The sequence below is a fragment of the Nilaparvata lugens genome, chromosome 5, assembly GCF_014356525.2.
Source record: "Nilaparvata lugens isolate BPH chromosome 5, ASM1435652v1, whole genome shotgun sequence".
NCBI classification, from domain to species: domain Eukaryota; kingdom Metazoa; phylum Arthropoda; class Insecta; order Hemiptera; family Delphacidae; genus Nilaparvata; species Nilaparvata lugens.
The window spans coordinates 26,405,813-26,428,516 of NC_052508.1; the positions used below are offsets into that span (position 1 = coordinate 26,405,813).

The following is a 22,704-nucleotide window of genomic DNA, read 5'->3' on the forward strand; positions in this document are numbered from 1 at the left end:
GGAGCCTTAGCCGAGAGCATTAGATTATGCGGAAAGCTAGCTTTGTAATTCAGAGTTCAATCCAGGTCATCTAAAGGTAAGTAATTCCAGAGGCCCTGAAATTTATTTATTATTCATTCATATACAAATACAATCCAGTTAAAAGCAACAGGCATTTGCCCAAAACTGCTCTAAACCTTAATTTGGAATACACATTCTAGCGGTTATGTAAAAATGATAAATCGCACACTATATTTTGAGTTCAAAAAAATGTATCTACTACAATTTTAAATTCATCAGATTAATTAATTTCAAAATACGAATCCATACAAAAATCTTCCTTCTCAATCGCAAAGAATAATACAAATTTCACTTAAATCCACAATTGTACTCATGCATAATTGACCAGTACGACCTGAAAATTCTGACACCAGAACTGAGCCAGCCCGGGTGGGGGTGGGGTTTTCAATTTGTGTTGTTAATAACTTTTCAAGTTATTGAATAATTATCGTTTTATTTTCCCGATAAGATCTGAGACAAGAAAAATGATTGAGTAACCATGGGGACAAAACAATTGTTGGGGAGCAAAACACAGTTAACTTGATGAATTCTAACTTCACAATATAGTCATCTCTCATCTGAAAAACTTAAGCTATTACAAAATCGTAAATATCTTACTGATTGGTAAGAAGTAGCGGGGTAATTCATTTTCCATTCCAAAAACGGAGAAATACATTTTCCTACAGATACCTTGAAAAATGACCATTTCTGCACTGATTGCAGGCCGCAAAGAATCACTTTTCCGCACTAGTGCGCAAAGTAAGTACTTTGCGTACTCCAGATTTGCAGCATGACAACGCAAAGTAGTTATTAGGTTATATAGAGGACCAGTGCGGGAAAATCGAAATTAAGTTGGTAACACTGACTGTGGTAGTCATTTCAATGCTTACATAAGATAAACCCCCTTCAAGTATTAAATCATCTGAGAGTGGCTCAGTAGCTCAGTTAAGAGCATACTGGACTGGTAAATAAAACATTGACAATGATGATGAGGTAGGGGATTCAAATCCATTCACAGTTTCTTTTTTTGGCTGAGAATTTTCAACTTCAATGAAAATTATTCATGTAATTTTGCCAAAATAAATATTTTAAACTGATTAATAAATTATTCAAATTAAAAATTTGAAATATTTAAAAATTGAAACATTTAAAAATTTAAAACTTTGAAACTAAAAAAATATTTAAAGTTAAAAAATTCTAAAATTTAAAAATTTTAATATTTAGAAATAAAACAATTTTATATTGAATTATCAATTTTAAAATTGATAAAATTTGTTATTGATTACAAAACAATACAGACAAACATTTTTGATGGATTTCAGGACATTCTACTCATAATTACTCACTTTTCATATTCAATGGTAACTGTAGGTAACATTTAATGTGAAATACGTGCGGAAAGTTCCTTTGCTACACTCTAGGAACCATTCAGCACTTGCCTTGACTCGTGCGTAAACGTCCCTTTGATGCAGCAAAGTGTCAATTTGTGCACAAGTTGCACAAATAACTATTTCATCAGTACAAAAAATAATAAAGTGTGATAAGTGTGAGGAATATGTAAAGTTTTTTTTAACCCAATAAATTTGAATAACAAAAGACGAACAAATTACGTGGAATCTTGATTTCAAAATGCTAGACTTACAGCATATTGTACTCGCTGAGATCTGCATGCACCAGCTTGCATTTGTTGAACATTTTCCACATCATTATCACAATATCTCTGTAAAGTTGACAAGCGGTTGACGTGGAGAGTTCAACATCCTGAAAAAATGAATAGGTTATTTCTTTATAACTAAAAGTCTATTAGTAAATCATCAAGTAAATCATCATACTATAAAAAAGCCTTAGATAATATTGCAAGAACACTCAAACAATCTTGGAATATAGTTACTCATAAAGTGGAGAGTATGCCCTTCCTACTTCAAAGATCAGTTCTCCTTGTGATATGGAACTAAACAGTTTTATTGAGGTGAGACGTATACAACAAATTTAATCCCTTCAGGATTTAAAAGAAAATTAATCAAAGATATGACCCCTCAGTTTTCCTATTATGTCATGAAATTGTAAACTGAGTTGGTCAATTTACAAAACTGGAACCAAACATTTTGACGGATTCATGAAAAGACAAGAATATAATGTAAGTGGAATATCTATAACTCACCTTCAATTTAGGAGAGGGCCAACCATTTTCTCCCAGAAATTCCATCAACAAAACATGTGATCTCAACAGCAATGGCTCAGGAACGGGCAATCCATTGGTATGCAACCTCACCAAGTTCCTCATCTCTTTTTCAGCCCATGTCCTAACCATTTTTCTCGGGTTATGTCGGCAATAACCATGTCTGAATCTGAAATCAATGAGAAAATTAATTACTGGAATTGTTTGGATAATAATATGTTGGATGATCTACTGATGTAAGTAGATAATTATATGATAAATGAATATAGATAATAAAATAAATTCCACCATGAATTTATTACTCCAATCGAATATCACTTGATTATGTTTTCACTTTATTGGATAAGACTTGATTGACATGATTTCTTGAAGTAGCTTATTGAATATTCTTGTACAGAAACACTAGGCCTATGTTTGAAAACTGAATAAAATATTATGGAACGAGAAGAGTAACATGATAACATGGAGATCTAAACAGACCAAATTAATTCAAGATTAACAATACACATCACTTGAAACGCCATATTGTAAGTACAGTTGAATTTCAAATGAAAGTAATTTGTTTATAATATGGAATAATCAACATAATTACCTGAATTCTCCTGAAACATATTTATCCCTGTCCTTGAATATGAGGATGGATGTCTTGTAGATTTTGATTGCCAAATGCTTAACCTCATTATCTTTCAAGGCAGTGGCGTGATAGACATTTGCTTCTTTGCCAGTTGAGATGCAGCCGTTCACACACTCGATTGTTCCTCGATTGAGCAGCTTGAAGAGAATCATCCTAGTCCTAGGGTCCATCACCTGCTCAGCTGTGGCTCGGTCACATTTGTCCTTCGTTCTTATTCTACAAAATAAATAAAAAATTACATCATATTCCTTACACATTTGATCTCTGTTCTCACATTTCTAAATTGAAGAGACTTGAGATATTGTCAAAAAATCCACTTTATTTGAATAAAGATTATTATTTCACAGGAGCATGCTTTCGGTGTGTGCTCACACATCATCAGCTGTACGTTACTTGACAATATCTCAGGTCTCTTCAATTATGGAAAAGTTCCACAACATCAATATTCACTCAACAAACTTAAAGATACATTTTTTAATTTTTCTCACATTTTTCCTCATTTCTAGTCTTTGAACAAGACAAAAATTATTCATGAGAATTAGAAATACATCATGCTTTAAACATTTATTGACGACCTACAGACTTTGATTTATGCAAAAGTATGTAGTACTATGAAAGTTAAGAATGTCAACATGTGTCGTCAATGTCAAGTTGACATTGCCACTTTTGACGATGGATCCCAAACGATTCGAAAGCAAACACCAGTCACTTCAGGGTATTAAATATTTTTCAGTTGAATTTATACAAGTCAATCAAGTCGTACAATCCAATTGCGGGATTTTCTATGAAAAATGTGAGTTCCACTTGATTTGATCAATAATTGATAGGTAGGGATTGCTCATGGCAGGGGCAGCACTACCTACTGCGATGAGATTCTGACAACAAAGTATTGCATTACTACGAAGTCTGTACAACATACATTAATAACAGCTTCCAATTTCACAGTAATTTATATTTCTTCTTTTAAGATTATTCATTAAATGGTTGAATAATGTAATAATTGAAGATTAGGGTGTGATCACACTGAATGCGTGTGCAAGTGCACGTCAGATCATGCTTTAGCCGAAAATAAAAATCTGGGAAGTGCCATTCAAACACGTTGTGACTTGCATGCAGCTGCTCACACTGAACGTAATCAGTACGTTCATGCGTTCAATGTGAGTTCCTGCTGCTCTTTCCATTATTTGTTTTTCATCTGCGCACTTGGTCATGCATAACCAAGCGTGCACTTGCACATATACGTATTCAATGTGATCACACCCTTAGTATGAAAAGTTGAAAAACAATAGAGTCGATCGATAAATTTATTTTTTATTTTAATCCTGAATAATTGCCTCCTAGTCAAGCTTTAATATGCACCACTGAAAAATCTGATCACCTACCAAAGCTAGGGGAGTTAGACGATATTATTGAACAAACTCATTCGAGTAATTTATTATTAGAAGACAATAGATCTTAAAATTACTAGTAATTAGACTAACTAGGCACTCTCATATTACTTTATTCGTTTCCGTTCAATCAAGATTTTTATAGCAAGTTTTACCAAAGATAAAGTACTTTCTCTGTCAGAAACATGATAATGGAAGCATCTAAAACTGTGTACAATACAAATTTGAAGAATCATCTTTCAAATTTATTGGGGGTTAAAATGGAAATTATTTTGTAGATTTAAAAGAGCTTACCTGTCCGCTTCTGCCCTTTTGCTGCTTTCCATGAGGTAGTTGGCAGCTTTATGTGGAAGAACTGGTCCCTCATACTTTTCCACATTGATTTTGTGCACATATTTCTTGAAAAGCTTATCGGACGGCTGATAGTTCGATACCTTCTCACTTGTCACTTGCTTATTACGTCCTTGAGTTCGTACCAAATTCTTGCTTTTTTGATAAGAGCAATCTACAAAGAACACAAATAATGAAATTCAATATAATCATAATTCGATTTATGAAGTTTTGTAGAAATTTTGTAAAGGATGTGCCAATAATAGTGTTACTTATGATAATTAGTGAGTGTTAGTGCTTTAAAACTGAATACAACATGGATAAATATCAGATAAATACCAAATAGGAAGAGTTATTATCAATATTATTACTAGAATTATTGATTTCTGTATATTTATTATTATAATTTCCTTTCAACTTATCATTTCAAATTTTTATCTTTCTCTTCATTCAAAAACACTTCATCACTTACCATTTTTCTTATGTATTTTTGAAATCTACAAGGAAAACTGAAATTCTAGCTTAGAAGTACATTAATTTAGTATTTGATATTTATTTAATTTAGTATTTCTAATTATTCCCATTTTCTTGGAAACACCTTCATTCAACAGTAGTTTTTTACCACTAATACGAAGTGTAAGCTGATCTTACTTACAATAACTTTATACCAGATCTAAAGCCAGAATTGGCTTCATTACATTGTTATTAGATTTTTTTCTATTCTTCCTAATCAATAACTTTTGTACCGCTCAATGCAGTGATTAGCATAATTTATTGAAGCTAGGAAAACATGCCATCGGCAATATTATGAGAAAAATTAATAAGTTTTAGAAGTTTTCAAGTTGAAAATAAAAGGTTTTAATAATCGTGATAACAAAGTTTTACTTATGTAAAAAGATGCAATGTGATCTTGCCTCTGTTTTCATAGCGATTGAATTCGTAATCTTCTCCTGAGCTGGAATACGAGTCCTCATAGCCAAGATCATCTTCTCCTTCTTCATTAGCAGTTAATGACAAATCTTTCAATTTTTCAATGTTTGACAACTTAATAGTTTGGTACGGAGCTGAAGACACGTCAATTCTGAAACAAGGAGGAGAAACCATTCTAAGTACTGTAAACCATAATCGGTACTGTTATGGGAAAATCTGATGTCAATAACATACAAGTATATATTATACTTTTTACCTATAAGGCTAATTAATGTTTCAATATAAAGTACTGCATGAGTGTTGCTATTAGCAAGGTGTTAATAACATATTACAATATTGTAAGCAAATACATATATTGAAAGAATTACTCTACCGCTTTCAGTCAAGATCTAAAATTGAATTCTTTTCGTCTAATAAATGTTTTGATGACTAGGCTATAGGTGTGTAACCTGAACGCTGAATGTGTAACATGTGACGCAAGTAGCTTATTGCATATTAAAAAAAATCTGGGGTTGTCAATGATCTGTACTTTGGCTTGACTTAGGATGAAATAATACATTTTCCAAGTATTAGGGTATATTATATAGTCTATCAAGTTAATACTAATTACGTTTTAGAGAGCTTACAGTATTGAACTGGACAGATGTATATCACTACTATACCAGGCATCGAGAGCTGTTCGATTTTCACAGGATACCAATTCATTGCAGAGATCACTGGTCCTACTGGAGTAGAAGCTAGAGGACTTGAGAATGAGGATAGAGGATTCGAGATTCCCTAGAAAGATAACACTATCCTAATGGCACAAAGGAAGAGTGGATGGTGGAGAGAGTGGAACGATTTATTTAATCAATGTGGGGAAGAGTGGGTGGATCCGATATTTAGAACGAATTTGTGAGGTGTGAAATGCAATGAAGTTGTAAATAAATTTCGGCGTAAGATTCAGATAGAGTGGTTGACGAGGGCCGCGAACTCTCAATTCCACCGCATGTACTACAGTCTGAAAATAGGTGATCAAGTAAAGCGAGATTATATCAGTGATATGAATAAGAGAAGCTTTATGGGCGCAATTTTCAAAGCAAGAGGATCACTCCTGCCACTAAATTTCAGGGTAGACGGTGGGAGAGCAGCTATGTGTGCTCTCTGTGCAATGAAAGGGGAGTTGAAGACATTTATCATTTTATTGGGAAATGTAAGGTCCTATCTGAATTCCGTGTCAAATGGTTTGGGAGCCCGATGATGGTTGAAGAGACGGTGCTCAACTATTTAAACGGAAAAAATTGGAAATACCTAGCTGGTTGTGTATAGAAGCATTAAGATATAGGAATATTCTCGTAGAGAATTCAATTATTAACTTGAAAGCTTTAATAATGATCCTTCTGTTTCTCTATTTTTTAGATGTGATTTTTTTCCTTTTTTAAATATTGTAGAGCAGTGATTATTAGAAACTTTTCATAAAGACCAATATGTTGTTACGATTGCTTGGCAGATGATCCGAGAAACTTAGTAGCGAATTTTATCATGTTGTGTCCGTTTAGAGTGTTGAAACCAATAAGAATCAAGTTATGAAGACTATAGTTGTACCTATTATTTTAGGTGGAAATACAGATTAGCAGCGATAGTAGAATACCGTACCAAAATAATCAAGAAGGCTGGTTTATTTATGATTTCATTTGTCACTTTTGTTAATCGCAGGTTCCATTGTTATCTGTTAAGGAAAATGTTTACTAGTAGGTTACTTCACTAAGATTAGAGTGGGAAGCGAAAGGAGTTAAGCTATCAACTCTGGCTGACGGCTTCGGCTATGCCTATAGAATTTTTAAAATTTTAACAATATGATTAGAATATTATAAATGAATGGAATGTTTTCTGTAAACATTTGTTTATTTGATTTGTATCTTGTATTGAGGAAAAATAATTTCTTTATCTATCTATCTATAGTCTATCAAGTTAATAATAATTACATTTTAGAGAGCTTACAGTATTGAACTGGACAGATTTATATCACTACTATACCAGGCATCGAGAGCTGTTCGATTTTCACAGGGTACCAATTCATTGCAGAGATCACTGGTCCTACTGGAGTAGAAGCTAGAGGACTCGAGAATGGTTCTTATTTTGGAACAATGAGCACGCTGAGAGGAGGAAGGCAGAATTTTACCGCACGAACAAACTCTGTATCTCAGCTATTTTTGGATTTGATTTTTGGATCTCAACAATTTTTTTTAATGAAAGAGGCCAAATAAATAAGACCTTGAAGCTCAAATTTAATTAGAAAATGGACATTTAAACATTAATTATGATGGTTTGCAAATTATCATTCCATTTCATGTGAATTTGGGAGTTTTACTACCTCTTTTAAGGTGCTCAAGTGGGGGCATTTTAGTATAATGGCCGCGAAATCCAGCATTGAGACCTACATAAATCAATAGGGGAGGTCAAGGCGAGTTCAACCATGTATCACATTGTTGTCGATTTCCAAGGATTAGCTGAACAAACATGGCAAAAAGATGAGATTTTTTTATCGATTTTCATTTTTTTATGGCTATAATAAATTTTAAAATGGTGCAACCTTATGTAAAATTTGTCGAGGAATCCAATGAAACCGGTTCCAGGTTCGTAACGTCAGTAGGTTTTGAAATATTGCTAGAAAGTGCCGTTTTTTTCATTTTAAAAGAGGATAACTACTTGTTTCCATGGTGATTGATGACTATTTTCAACTATTGGATGTTGTAGAATGATAAATTCTGAAGAGAATATGTTTAGTCATTTGATAACCCAAACTCAATTTTTTCAAGATATCTTAGATAATAAAAAAATGTGTGCACTCCATACTTTTCAATTTTTATTCTTAATCATTTTTCTACTATTCCCAGTAACTACTAAAATGGCTAAATCTCATCAAGTTTTTTGAAGAGAGAATCAACCCAACCTGACATAACCTAAACTAAACAAACAAAACATAACCAGACCCATTAAAAATTCACCTAACCTAACAGAATCCAATCAAACCTGACCTAACAGTGTTCAACTTTACTAGATTCAACTTCAAAACCAGCCTAACCTAACAACACACAACTTGACCTAAACTAGTCAAATACAGCCAAACCTAACATGACCTAACCAAGCATAACCTAATAATACCAACCCTATTAAATTGATCTACATTGGGGAGGTTTAGTTTGATTCAAGTTAAGTTTGGTTAGGTCATGTTAAGTTTGGTTAGGTCGAACTTGATTAAACTTGTATAGGGGGTTGGTTTAAGCTGAATTAGGTTTGGTTATGGTTAGAATAAGGTTAGGCTTGTCTGGTTCAGATTAGTTTGAGCTCTTTTAGGGTTAGATTAGGTTCGACTTGATTAGGTCGGATTGGATTGGTCTAGTATAGGTCAGGTAGAGTTGAGTTTGATAAGATCATGGTTGGTATTATTAGGTTATGCTTGGTTGGGTCATGTTAGGTTGGCTGTATTTGACTAGTTTAGGTCAAGTTGTGTGTTGTTAGGTTGGGTTGGTTTTGAAGTTGAATCTAGTAAAGTTGAACACTGTTAGGTCAGGTTTGATTGGATTCTGTTAGGTTAGGTGAATTTTTAATGGGTCTGGTTATGTTTTGTTTAGGTTATGTCAGGTTGGGTTGATTCTCTTCGAAAAACTTGATGACATTTAGCTATTTTAGTAGTCACTGGAAATAGTAGGAAAATAATAAAGAATAAAAATTGTTGAAAAGTATGGAGTGCACAAATTTTTTTATTCTTTAAAATATCTCGAAAAAATTTGAGTTTAGGTTATCAAATGACTAAACATATTCTCTTTAGAATTTATAATTCTACAAAATCCAAAAGTTTTATATACCTATCAATCATCATGGAAATAAGTTATTCTCTTTAAAAATAAAAAACTGCACTTTTCTGCAATATCTCAAAACCTACTGAAGTTATGAACCTGAAACCGGTTTCATTGTATTCCTCAAATTTTACATAAGATTGCACCATTTTAAATCTTATTTTAGCCATAAAAAAATTCAACTTTCCACCATATTTGTTCAGCTAATCCTTGGAAACCGACATCAATGTGATACATGGTTGAACTCGTCTTGACCTCCTCTACTGATTTATGTAGGTCTCAATGCTGGATTCCGCGGCCCAAATACTGAAGTGCAGGCTTATGAATGTAAATCCATATTTGATAAGAAGCTGGACAGGGCTTCCTGTCCACTCCCTGTGAATTTTGGGGTACCTCAGGGTTCAATACTGGGGCCAATCCTGTTTATTATTATTAAATGATCAATGACCTGGACAGCAATGGCTCATCTCTTCTCTCCACTGATGATACATCATTGCTGTCATCTGGCATTGACCTTCAGCAGGTGTTAGGATATCAGCGGAGCATCTGTGGTTTCCAACTTCATGGTTCCAGGTCAATCGTTTTCAACTAAACGAGAGCAAGATGCAAAACATTATCTGCAGCTTGTCGCGAATTCTGTCTCAAGATCAGGAGCCAGTGAAGTTTTTGGGCTTTGTATTGGATTCGAAACTCAGCTGGGCTAGCCACATCCAACAGGTGCCTAGGATCTGTTTTCTGTTGCTCAAGCTGAGGGGACAGGTGACAGAGGCATACCTGGTAATGGTGTATTATGCACTTTTCCACTGCCTTATGGTCTCCTCATACTGCTCCTATGGTCTACTCATGTGGGGTCATTCAGCCAAGGTTGTGGACATACTGAAGCTGCAAAAACGGGCTGCTAGGATTATAACTGCAAGCGAACATCATGCATATTGCAAGCCCATTTTTGTTAGGCTATGTATCCTAACAGTAGTCAGTCACTTCCTTCTTCTCTGCCTCATGTATATCAAGAAGAATCAACAAAATTTGTGGACTCGGACCGATGTGCATCACCATAACACCAGGCATCGAGTGCTGTTTGACACACCCAGGGTGCGCCTCCAGAGATCGCGGGTATACTACTGGAGTGCAGCTCTCCGCTACTTCAACAGGCTAACTGCAGGAGTAAAGCAGTTGGATACCAGCAAGTTCGAGAGGGTTGTGACCGGTTTTTTGAGAGCCAGGGCTCATTATGATGTACAGGAATTTTTAAACGATGACCTGTCTCAAATACTATCTGGCTAACTTCCCAATAAGTCAAAGAGCAAGGTCTTAGATGTTAATTAAGTGTGCTTTATCTTGATTGCTGCCATCTTGATAAATTATTGTTTTTAACTTTTATTGTGAAATGACGCCATCGATCCCACAAGTGTGGTTAATGGATGAAGAAGGAGGTATAAGACTGTATAAAATTAAATCATAACTGCATCTTACCTGTCACCCTCCGCATCGCTAAACTGGCCTTCAACTTCCATCGCAATGTCACAAATTATTCTACGATTAAATTTCAATTTAAATGACTTTGAAAATAATTACAATGTAATACTATGAAAATGAGTTCCAGCTCTTTTGTCTTTACACTTCTTCTCAGTCAACAGTTGCTTTAAAAGAATGACAATTCGTAACACGTGAAAGCTTTTTATTTTCTTGAACCTTCGTGTAATTGAGGTTATAGTGTTATTGGGGATGGGTATCGATATACCGGACCAAATATCGATAGTTTTCTTACAAAATATATCGGTTATCGATATTTGACAAATCGATATATTAGGTAGGTACTACGGAAATGGCGATAAATATCACCTTCTCATATCAGAACAATACATTCCTAAATTACATGAATATTATGATGAAATTATAAACATATAATATGATGTGGTATTGGTATTATGATTTATTTATAGTTTTGTTGATTGTTGTCAAATTTGCAGTTGGCCATCGTGAATAATTAGTTTTTTGAAACAGCTGTTTCTATTTAATAGTGATTTCAACATTTTCAACTGTCCAGCTGTTTGATTGTTGAATAGGCTTTCAAGAAGTGGCGTCACCACTCTCAAATCTCAAAATAAAATCTATTTATTGCTATTGTAAACGTCTTTTTATTGATAAATATTACTGTAAATAAAAGCAGATCTCCTGCCGTGGTTTTATGTGTTTCTATGAACATGTAATCTGTTCAAAATTGTTATTGCGTCTGTTCTAAACAGTAGTTACGCTAATGGCGGGGTTTCGCCAAGTTGATCGGCGGATTTTCCCGCTTCAAGATATTACTTCTGTTGTTCAGTTGTTCAGAAAAGAATTGGTAGGTAAACAGGATCCAGACTTAACCTTACTATCAATAATTGTTGGAGCTGTTGAAAACTCACTCACGTGCAACAGAATTATATTGCCAAACGATGCTGATGACAGTGATGTTTTGGGAGAACCAAGAATTCCTTCTCTTGAGTATGATATAGTTGAGGCATTGTACTCAAAATTCCATGCTATCATAAAAGGGTCAATTGATCTTACTATCTATGGTGAATTAAAATTTGCAACAAGAGAGCTCGTCAAAAGAGTATCTGATGTCATTTGGAATTCGCTGACAAGAAGTTACTACAAAGACAGAGCCCATCTACAAAGTTTATACAGCTACCTAACCGGTGAGTAAAATCTAAAGTACAAAGCAAATTTGATATTTTTGAACAAAACTCATATTTTCTGTACTAAAAGGCTATGTTGCTGATAGTATTCACAATATCTTTCACCGTCAACAGTAATTCCAATTGAAAATAAGTCTGATACGGTACTTGTTATCAAAGACTGGGAGTGCAAGATAGATAGTGTCACAATTTTTGTGTAAGCCTATCACATCAACAAGGTGATTAACATGTTATAAATGTCTTCCCCAGTGTTGATCTGTGTACTACATGTTTTTCACTTATCTTGGCAGAAGAATGTATAAATATCTTTTGGCCCAATTTGGAAAGTTTGGGTCCCCGCCAGTCTTCATCAAAGCATCTTCAGTCTAGCAGCATGACGAGTGTTGTGATTGTGTACGACACTCATTTTTGGCAGCAGCTCTTCAGTCCTCTTGAAATGCAACAATGAGCACTGTATGTACTGGATGTAGGACAGTGAGAATGCCAACTCTCTTGGAAAGTGGATGGCAGTGCTCCCTGTAGCCCTCGAAATTCATCAACCTCATTGCTCTCTTCTGCATGTAAGCAATATATCCTGAACGATAGGAACATGCCCCAAAAGGAGTATTCCAGATATCATGTTTTGGAAGAGTGCATAGTGTGCAATCACAAGGCAGTTGTTTCGGTCGACTCGTGTCTCAGCCTCAGAAGGTATATTTAACCACGGAATAAGGAAACCAGTGGTTAGTGTTCTTTACTCCGTGATTTAACCCTTGACATCTTAAGGCACACATGATGTATGTGATGGTTCTAGGACAGTCTTCAATCAAAACAGAAGCCAAGCAGTTTGATCGGTTCACCTCTTCAATGAACATACAAGGATGCCTGGAAACCAAGGAAACCTGATCTGCACCTTTTCCACAGAAGAAGCCCTGGAGATCACTGTGCTGATGTCATCTACAATAATTGAGGAGCCTTCTACTAAGGAGTTTTGCTGGTCTTGTATGTGCCCAAATTTCTTCACAAATTCTCGCGTTGCATAATATGGTCTGGGCACTAGTTACTTTTTCAGACTATTCATAAATGTTGCTTGAGCCTCTTTGTATTTTTGAACGAGCGTTAGCGAGTTCTTACTTTCGACTTACTGAAGGCCTAAGTCGTTGTTCGTCTGTTTGTATCTTCGACAGTAACTTTAGAGAGAATTGATCAATCAGCTTCAAATTTCGAACAAGTATTCTTCGAGCATTTGTACAAGTCAAGTTCGTTGGACAACAAAATTGACTCACTCCTTCCTCCTTTTTCAGGATATAAAAATATCATTGAAAGTCCATAAGGAAAAACTTGTTGTGATTTAGTCAGCTGAAGAATTCATTGATTGCAGTTACTAAAGTTTTTTCCCATTAATTCGTTCATAACATCAGTTGAAGCTATTTGGGAGGTTTCACACAGACCTTCATGCGCTGACACGTGATTTCAGCTGGTTAATAGGTAACAACATAATTTACAACAACAAACTGATACGGGTTGAGATATCAATGTGCGGTTTTTGCCATTTACTTTATCTTGGAACTCTGTATCAAAATCATACTTACTTCATACTTCATACTTCTCTCCTTAGTCATGACCAGATAACTGGATTGACTGTGTCAGAAAGTAGACCTGACTTGGTCCTTGTCGTAGAGTTGACATATAACTATGTCCGTAATAAACACTTATTTACGTTTATAAACTTAGTCAAACATATAAACAACATTTAAGAATAGTAATATTTAAACTTTTTCAAGGACCTTCTGTCCTTGCATGCATCACATGACCTCCTCATAAAAAGAAGATGAATTTGGATTCATATGAGGGTCAAAGATGTTGAAGCGACAGAGTAATTTTTCATTTTGTATAGGATCCCCAATAAAACCTACTGTCAAATTATACTTGTAAAAAAAATATTTAGCTGTTTCCATAATTCCTACTCTGTATAATTGAAAGTTATACTTACTTACTTGTAGTGTTCCCACTGGAAGCCTTTACAGCCGTGGTCGTCATTTTATTCTGTTCTATCTGGATGTCAGACGTCCTCCCAGAACTTCTTCATGGAATAATAATTCTTTCTAAGTAAATGGGTCTTCAAGGATTTCCTAAAGCTCACAGTATCTTTGTACCCCCAATTCCAAGGGAATTTCATAATCCAAAATCCAGTTACTGGTAAATGAATCCTGCCTCGAACTCTGACCGTGCTGTATTTACAATGTAGTACAATCGAAGAACTGTCATTCGTGAATAGGATGATCCAGATAGCTTGTTGGTCCACCTTAGCAAAGCCACAGAATTCATAGCCAACAAAATTATCAGTTTGATAACCATTCGTTAAATAATTTATTTTTAAAGAATATTTGAGAGTGATAAAGTGGCACTCTTCTCTAGAAGGTAAGTTTGTAAAGCAGCCTTTATTCATGTACGCAGTAAGTAAACCACACACTTTGGTGGAAATCAACTTCAAAAGTACAAAATCTTGAACCTTAGATTTAGGCCTTCCAAGGGAACAAGTAGTTTTGCACCAGCCACCTGATAGGTAGTCACGTGACCTGGAACAATATACCACTGAAACTGAAATAATTTAGCACTTACTGTGCTCTCAGAACGAACCCAATGTTTCCAGTCCGTGTTGTGGATGGTCGAGGTCTGATGTTGGGAATTCAGATCTCCTCTGTGAAGTCAGGGTTTATTCAAAAATATAATAATTCAGCAGCCGTAAGCTAGCAGTAACCCAGTCGCCCACTCATTCACTAGGACTTCTTCCCGGACAACAGAATGTTGGGAGGACCAAAGAAGTCACTAATCTTTTCTTTTCGGTTACAGGTAACAAATTGGACTGCTTCGGCGTAGCGGTAGCAGTGGTAGCCGGTTGCCAAGTGCTTGGCTTCGGTGATGTACACCTGGCATTATCAGAGGACCACGCCTGGGTGGTTTTTGGAGAGCATGGAGAACATACAGCTGAAGTTACTTGGCATGGTAAGGTGCTGAGTTTCTGTGTAGTATTCACAATATCTTTCAACGTCAACAGTAATTCCAATTGAAAATAAGTCTGATACGGTACTTGTTATCAAAGACTGGGAGTGCAAGATAGATAGTGTCACAATTTTTGTGTAAGCCTATCACATCAACAAGGTGATTAACATGTTATAAATGTCTTCCCCAGTGTTGATCTGTGTACTACATGTTTTTCACTTATCTTGGCAGAAGAATGTATAAATATCTTATGGCCCAATTTGGAAAGTTTGGGTCCCCGCCAGTCTTCATCAAAGCATCTTCAGTCTAGCAGCATGACGAGTGTTGTGATTGTGTACGACACTCATTTTTGGCAGCAGCTCTTCAGTCCTCTTGAAATGCAACAATGAGCACAGTATGTACTGGATGTAGGACAGTGAGAATGCCAACTCTCTTGGAAAGTGGATGGCAGTGCTCCCTGTAGCCCTCGAAATTCATCAACCTCATTGCTCTCTTCTGCATGTAAGCAATATCCTGAACGATAGGAACATGCCCCAAAAGGAGTATTCCAGATATCATGTTTTGGAAGAGTGCATAGTGTGCAATCACAAGGCAGTTGTTTCGGTCGACTCGTGTCTCAGCCTCAGAAGGTATATTTAACCACGGAATAAGGAAACCAGTGTTTAGTGTTCTTTACTCCGTGATTTAACCCTTGACATCTTAAGGCACACATGATGTATGTGATGGTTCTAGGACAGTCTTCAATCAAAACAGAAGCCAAGCAGTTTGATCGGTTCACCTCTTCAATGAACATACAAGGATGCCTGGAAACCTGAGGAAACCAAGGAAATCTGATCTGCACCTTTTCCACAGAAGAAGCCCTGGAGATCACTGTGCTGATGTCATCTACAATAATTGAGGAGCCTTCTACTAAGGAGTTTTGCTGGTCTTGTATGTGCCCAAATTTCTTCACAAATTCTCGCGTTGCATAATATGGTCTGGGCACTAGTTACTTTTTCAGACTATTCATAAATGTTGCTTGAGCCTCTTTGTATTTTTGAACGAGCGTTAGCGAGTTCTTACTTTCGACTTACTGAAGGCCTAAGTCGTTGTTCGTCTGTTTGTATCTTCGACAGTAACTTTAGAGAGAATTGATCAATCAGCTTCAAATTTCGAACAAGTATTCTTCGAGCATTTGTACAAGTCAAGTTCGTTGGACAACAAAATGACTCACTCCTTCCTCCTTTTTCAGGATATAAAAATATCATTGAAAGTCCATAAGGAAAAACTTGTTGTGATTTAGTCAGCTGAAGAATTCATTGATTGCAGTTACTAAGTTTTTTCCCATTAATTCGTTCATAACATCAGTTGAAGCTATTTGGGAGGTTTCACACAGACCTTCATGCGCTGACACGTGATTTCAGCTGGTTAATAGGTAACAACATAATTTACAACAACAAACTGATACGGGTTGAGATATCAATGTGCGGTTTTTGCCATTTACTTTATCTTGGAACTCTGTATCAAAATCATACTTACTTCATACTTCATACTTCTCTCCTTAGTCATGACCAGATAACTGGATTGACTGTGTCAGAAAGTAGACCTGACTTGGTCCTTGTCGTAGAGTTGACATATAACTATGTACGTAATAAACACTTATTTACGTTTATAAACTTAGTCAAACATATAAAAACTATTTAAGAATAGTAATATTTAAACATTTTCAAGGACCTTCTGTCCTTGCATGCATCACATTACCTCCTCATAAAAAGAAAATTTTTCATTTTGTATAGGATCCCCAATAAAACCTACTGTCAAATTATACTTGTAAAAAAAATATTTAGCTGTTTCCATAATTCCTAACCACTCTGTATAATTGAAAGTTATACTTACTTACTTGTAGTGTTCCCACTGGAAGCCTTTACAGCCGTGGTCGTCATTTTATTCTGTTCTATCTGGATGTCAGACGTCCTCCCAGAACTTCTTCATGGAATAATAATTCTTTCTAAGTAAATGGGTCTTCAAGGATTTCCTAAAGCTCACAGTATCTTTGTACCCCCAATTCCAAGGGAATTTCATAATCCAAAATCCAGTTACTGGTAAATGAATCCTGCCTCGAACTCTGACCGTGCTGTATTTACAATGTAGTACAATCGAAGAACTGTCATTCGTGAATAGGATGAACCAGATAGCTTGTTGGTCTACCTTAGCAAAGCCACAGAATTCATAACCAACAAAATTATTAGTTTGATAACCATTCGTTAAATAATCTATTTTTTAAAGAATATTTGAGAGTGATAAAGTGGCACTCTTCTCTAAAAGGTAAGTTTGTAAAGCAGCCTTTATTCATGTACGCAGTAAGTAAACCACAAACTTTGGTGGTAATCAACTTCAAAAGTACAAAATCTTAAGCCATAGATTTAGGCCTTCCAAGGGAACAAGTAGTTTTGCACCAGCCACCTGATAGGTAGTCACGTGACCTGGAACAATTTACCACTGGAACTGGAACAATTTACCACTGAAACTGAAATAATTTACCACTTACCGTGCTCCCAGAACGAACCCAATGTTTCCAGTCCGTGCTGTGGATGGTCGAGGTCTGATGTTGGGAATTCAGATCTCCTCTGTGAAGTCAGGGTTTATTCAAAAATATAATAATTCAGCAGCCGTAAGCTAGCAGTAACCCAGTCGCCCACTCATTCACTAGGACTTCTTCCCGGACAACAGAATGTTGGGAGGACCAAAGAAGTCACTAATCTTTTCTTTTCGGTTACAGGTAACAAATTGGACTGCTTCGGCGTAGCGGTAGCAGTGGTAGCCGGTTGCCAAGTGCTTGGCTTCGGTGATGTACACCTGGCATTATCAGAGGACCACGCCTGGGTGGTTTTTGGAGAGCATGGAGAACATACAGCTGAAGTTACTTGGCATGGTAAGGTGCTGACTTTCTGTGTTGTAGTGAAATGCTATTATGATAGATAACCGTATTGAGTACAAGTACTCGAAATTTTAACAAGTTGTTATTATAATCGCAGTAGCGTTAGTTTATCACTCGAGACAACTCCGCTTGATATAATTGTATATATTTTATATTAGAAATTATTACCCCTACCTGCACTTTGCTCAAGCGATAATTGTTTTCCTCAGAAAGAAGAGGTTCAATGTTGAGTGAGATTAACGTTATAAAGTCAGTGAGAAGGATAGGACTTTTTAGTTGCCAACTTTCCTATTGATCACAGTCCCCTATAGTGAATTGCTGTGATTCAAGTCATATTGTCATATCTGATATAAAATAATTAATTGTTGATTATTGATCATAAAATGATGATTAATTATATCTCAAAAAATCTATTCAACTAGAAAATAATATATATCTATTCATGATTCAATAATAAAGTTTCATAACTCAGATTAAATATTCTGGTAGTTTATTATATTTGTTCATAGCCTACAAACTATTTGCCAACTGTGCAGGGTTAGAAAAGGATAGTGCCATCTGCTTTGTTTTATGACAGACAAGGATAGCAAAAAGCAAACTAATGTCAATCAGGTGCTGACTTTCTAACGAAAATAAAACTACTTTCTAAATTAATTCACAAATAACCAAGTAAATTAGTAAGTGAATACATGCAAACACTAACCACAATCACAGTATTGATATTCAGAAAAATATAGGTACGAATATCGAGAGCCCTACCTGGCTTAGTTTTGCTGTTAAAAGTTCTCAGATTGCACCTGATTCATTTTTAGAGCATTATTTGACATTACTGTGACTGTTCTTTATCAGCCGGAACTCACGTCTAAAAAATAAATGTTTCAAAGAGATTATGCTATATAGGGGCTTGTTTGGTTACATTTCGCATCTATTCTTGTAATTTCTAGCTTTCTTTAAGAACTGAATTGAAGAATACGGCTGAGATATAATATAATTATGTATAGTGAGGTCCACGTTATAATGACAGTGGAGAATGATAGAACAAAGTTGTCAATTCTCTGCCTTGCCACTGCCTTCTATGAAAAATAGCTGATACCTGTATATCTGATGTAATATTACCTGTTCATTCTTGTTTAAAAGAATAAATTAATATATCAATGCGAAATGGCTCTGATTCACTCCATCTCTCACTCACTCATTCATAATCAATAGAACTAATAAATTATATTATATTCAAGAAAATATACTTTTCATTGGTTAAATAACAAAATAATAAATATTTCGTTGATTAATTATATTTCTACATTATCAATAAATGATCTGGCAACTTTGCGGAGCTAGAAAAGGATAGCTCTATCTCCTTTCGAATAATAGACAAAGATACTGCTATTACAACGTGGACGTCACTATAGTGGTTCCATTGATTTTACAACGTGAATCTCACTATAGGTTTTGGTATCTATGAATGAATTCCAGTGGAATGTATGAATAACATTTCTGATATTATATTCTCATTTTATTATAAATTTGTTTTTTTTTCTCCTCAGATACCTAGGAAATTATATTTTCTATTCACAAATTGCATCTATTTGTAGCATTGGTGAATGGCGGATGTGTTGTTTGTAGGGAAAGGCAACGAGGATAAGCGGGGCCAGGAGGTGAATAGCGGGGTGCACTCTCGGTCGTGGCTGTACATGAACGGCTGCCCTGTGGTGTGCACTCGGCACATGGAGGTGGCAGCACTGGTGTCAGCCGTCAACCCGTCACTCAACATGACCAGTGACGCCGTTGAGGTGGCCAGCCTGCAGCAGCACCTGCTATGGTTGCTCTACGATCTCGGCCACCTCTCCAAGTACCCTATGGCGATTGGTCAGTCATCAATACATTCTCATCTCATCTCAGAAAGGATCTACCTTAACATCTTCATTTTATTTCAATATCAATACTTTTATATTATTTCAATAATGATTTTGATCCAATATTTATATATTTTTAAAAATCCAGTAATAATTTTATTTCAATATTCATCTTAACCTTCTTGGGTCAAGAAAAATAAGAACACTTTTGCTAACTGACTTAGGTCATCTATTTTTTCTGCGAAAATTACCACGTCATCATCAAACGCTAGTGTGTTGATTCCAGATCCAATTTTTATGTCTTCATCCCTATTTGCAATTTTTTGGAGTGCTTCTTCGATGGCTATATTGAAGAGAATTGGCGAGAGCCCATCAACCTGTCGTACTCCTGAATTATCCTGAAAGACTCAGAGGCTTGCCTCAGAGAGCTTCTGCATAATATAATTCAATTCATCTATCAACATTACTTTATTAATACAATTACAAATCATATAGCTCGTCTCCATTCACCTTACGTGCTAGCTGATGTATTCAATGTATTTATCTATTCATCAATCTATTTATACAGTATAATTAGAAATCGTATAGCTTGGGGACTGGGAGAGACAACCTCCTGGATCTTTGAGCCTTCATACATCGGTCTGTCCTCTCCTCAAGTCTTTCAATTCCTTGTTGGAACGGATTTGCCATTCCAACCCTTGTCGTAGTGGGCCATAAATTTTACGCTTTTTCTGTCATTGTCCACGTCTGCGAACCATTATTGATGATATAGTCAATTTTAATGAAAGTTCTATTAAACAGTAGCTAACAAGGAAATCTGAGGATCAAAAATTTATTTTCTACATTATCAATAAATGATCTGGCAACTTTGCGGAGCTAGAAAAGGATAGCTCTATCTCCTTTCGAATAATAGACAAAGATACTGCTATTACAACGTGGACGTCACTATAGTGGTTCCATTGATTTTACAACGTGAATCTCACTATAGGTTTTGGTATCTATGAATGAATTCCAGTGGAATGTATGAATAACATTTCTGATATTATATTCTCATTTTATTATAAATTTGTTTTTTTTTCTCCTCAGATACCTACGAAATTATATTTTCTATTCACAAATTGCATCTATTTGTAGCATTGGTGAATGGCGGATTTGTTGTTTGTAGGGAAAGGCAACGAGGATAAGCGGGGCCAGGAGGTGAATAGCGGGGTGCACTCTCGGTCGTGGCTGTACATGAACGGCTGCCCTGTGGTGTGCACTCGGCACATGGAGGTGGCAGCACTGGTGTCAGCCGTCAACCCGTCACTCAACATGACCAGTGACGCCGTTGAGGTGGCCAGCCTGCAGCAGCACCTGCTATGGTTGCTCTACGATCTCGGCCACCTCTCCAAGTACCCTATGGCGATTGGTCAGTCATCAATACATTCTCATCTCATCTCAGAAAGGATCTACCTTAACATCTTCATTTTATTTCAATATCAATACTTTTATATTATTTCAATAATGATTTTGATCCAATATTTATATATTTTTAAAAATCCAGTAATAATTTTATTTCAATATTCATCTTAACCTTCTTGGGTCAAGAAAAATAAGAACACTTTTGCTAACTGACTTAGGTCATCTATTTTTTCTGCGAAAATTACCACGTCATCAGCAAACGCTAGTGTGTTGATTCCAGATCCAATTTTTATGTCTTCATCCCTGTTTGCAATTTTTTGGAGTGCTTCTTCGATGGCTATATTGAAGAGAATTGGCGAGAGCCCATCAACCTGTCGTACTCCTGAATTTATCCTGAAAGACTCAGAGGCTTGCCTCAGAGAGCTTCTGCATAATATAATTCAATTCATCTATTCAACATTACTTTATTAATACAATTACAAATCATATAGCTCGTCTCCATTCACCTTACGTGCTAGCTGATGTATTCAATGTATTTATCTATTCATCAATCTATTTATACAGTATAATTAGAAATCGTATAGCTTGGGGACTGGGAGAGACAACCTCCTGGATCTTTGAGCCTTCATACATCGGTCTGTCCTCTCCTCAAGTCTTTCAATTCCTTGTTGGAACGGATTTGCCATTCCAACCCTTGTCGTAGTGGGCCATAAATTTTACGCTTTTTCTGTCATTGTCCACGTCTGCGAACCATTATTGATGATATAGTCAATTTTAATGAAAGTTCTATTAAACAGGAGCTAACAAGGAAATCTGAGGATCAAAAATTTATTTTCTAGATTGATGGTTGATGTTTGATGGGAGGTTTAGAGGTGCACAAGCATAATTTTGTAGCTAATACTTTCTTCAATCAAGTTGAAAATGTTAATTATGTGATTGTTTGGCAAAATATTTAAATTGATCAAATTCCTTTTTTCTAAACGATGTCAAATATAAATGCAGTTTCTACAGGGTGTCTGATAAGTCACTCCGAATTTTTATACATCTATAATTTATTCTATATCTATGAACCAATTTTGTTAGAACTACATTCGTTAGATAGAGCACTCCTTTAGGTTGTGTTTAACACAAATTTTCATTTGTTTCAGTTTAAAAATGCTCCCTCTCTTGACTGTGGATGAACGAGCCGAAATAGCAGCTCTTTATGAGTTCTGGGGGATGATCTGTGGTGCGAGTACAAAGGTGGTGGAGGGCTGAACGAAAGATCCATGCTACACTGGATTCAAAAATATTTACAAACATTTGCAGTCTTTCTTAAAAATCGTTGCAACAGAGTAACGTGAAAGACCACTTTAGCGAGATCCTTGACGCAGTGATTTCTTAGGGCTCCTCATGAACATTTCACGAAATCTGCCAACATTCTCTGCTTTCCTTGACGTTGATGGTCTTCCTGATCGTCTTTTATCTGCGACACTCCCTGTTCTTAATAGTTTGGAATGGAAATTTTCAACAGTTTTTGTATCCAGTGTTG

The 22,704-nt window shown here is 35.8% G+C and overlaps 2 protein-coding genes across 2 annotated transcripts in view; one reads left to right on the forward strand and one right to left on the reverse strand.

The window, feature by feature from the left end:
* Positions 1–11,065, reverse strand: part of LOC111049664 (serine/threonine-protein kinase RIO1) — a 14,680-nt gene extending 3,615 nt beyond the window's left edge. Inside the window, exons 1-6 of the mRNA XM_022335797.2 lie at positions 10,813–11,065; positions 5,485–5,651; positions 4,535–4,745; positions 2,811–3,068; positions 2,201–2,387; positions 1,682–1,800 (exon numbers count right to left, since the gene is read on the reverse strand). Coding sequence (XP_022191489.2) covers positions 1,682–1,800; positions 2,201–2,387; positions 2,811–3,068; positions 4,535–4,745; positions 5,485–5,651; positions 10,813–10,853 — 983 coding nt within the window. The 5' untranslated portion in view covers positions 10,854–11,065. The remainder of the gene's footprint in view (positions 1–1,681; positions 1,801–2,200; positions 2,388–2,810; positions 3,069–4,534; positions 4,746–5,484; positions 5,652–10,812) is intronic.
* Positions 11,066–11,377: 312 nt separating this feature from the next.
* Positions 11,378–22,704, forward strand: part of LOC111059880 (menin) — a 33,905-nt gene continuing 22,578 nt past the window's right edge. The window contains exons 1-3 of the mRNA XM_039428048.1: positions 11,378–12,020; positions 14,853–15,005; positions 19,543–19,785. Of these exons, the coding sequence (XP_039283982.1) occupies positions 11,597–12,020; positions 14,853–15,005; positions 19,543–19,785 (820 nt within the window). The 5' untranslated portion in view covers positions 11,378–11,596. The remainder of the gene's footprint in view (positions 12,021–14,852; positions 15,006–19,542; positions 19,786–22,704) is intronic.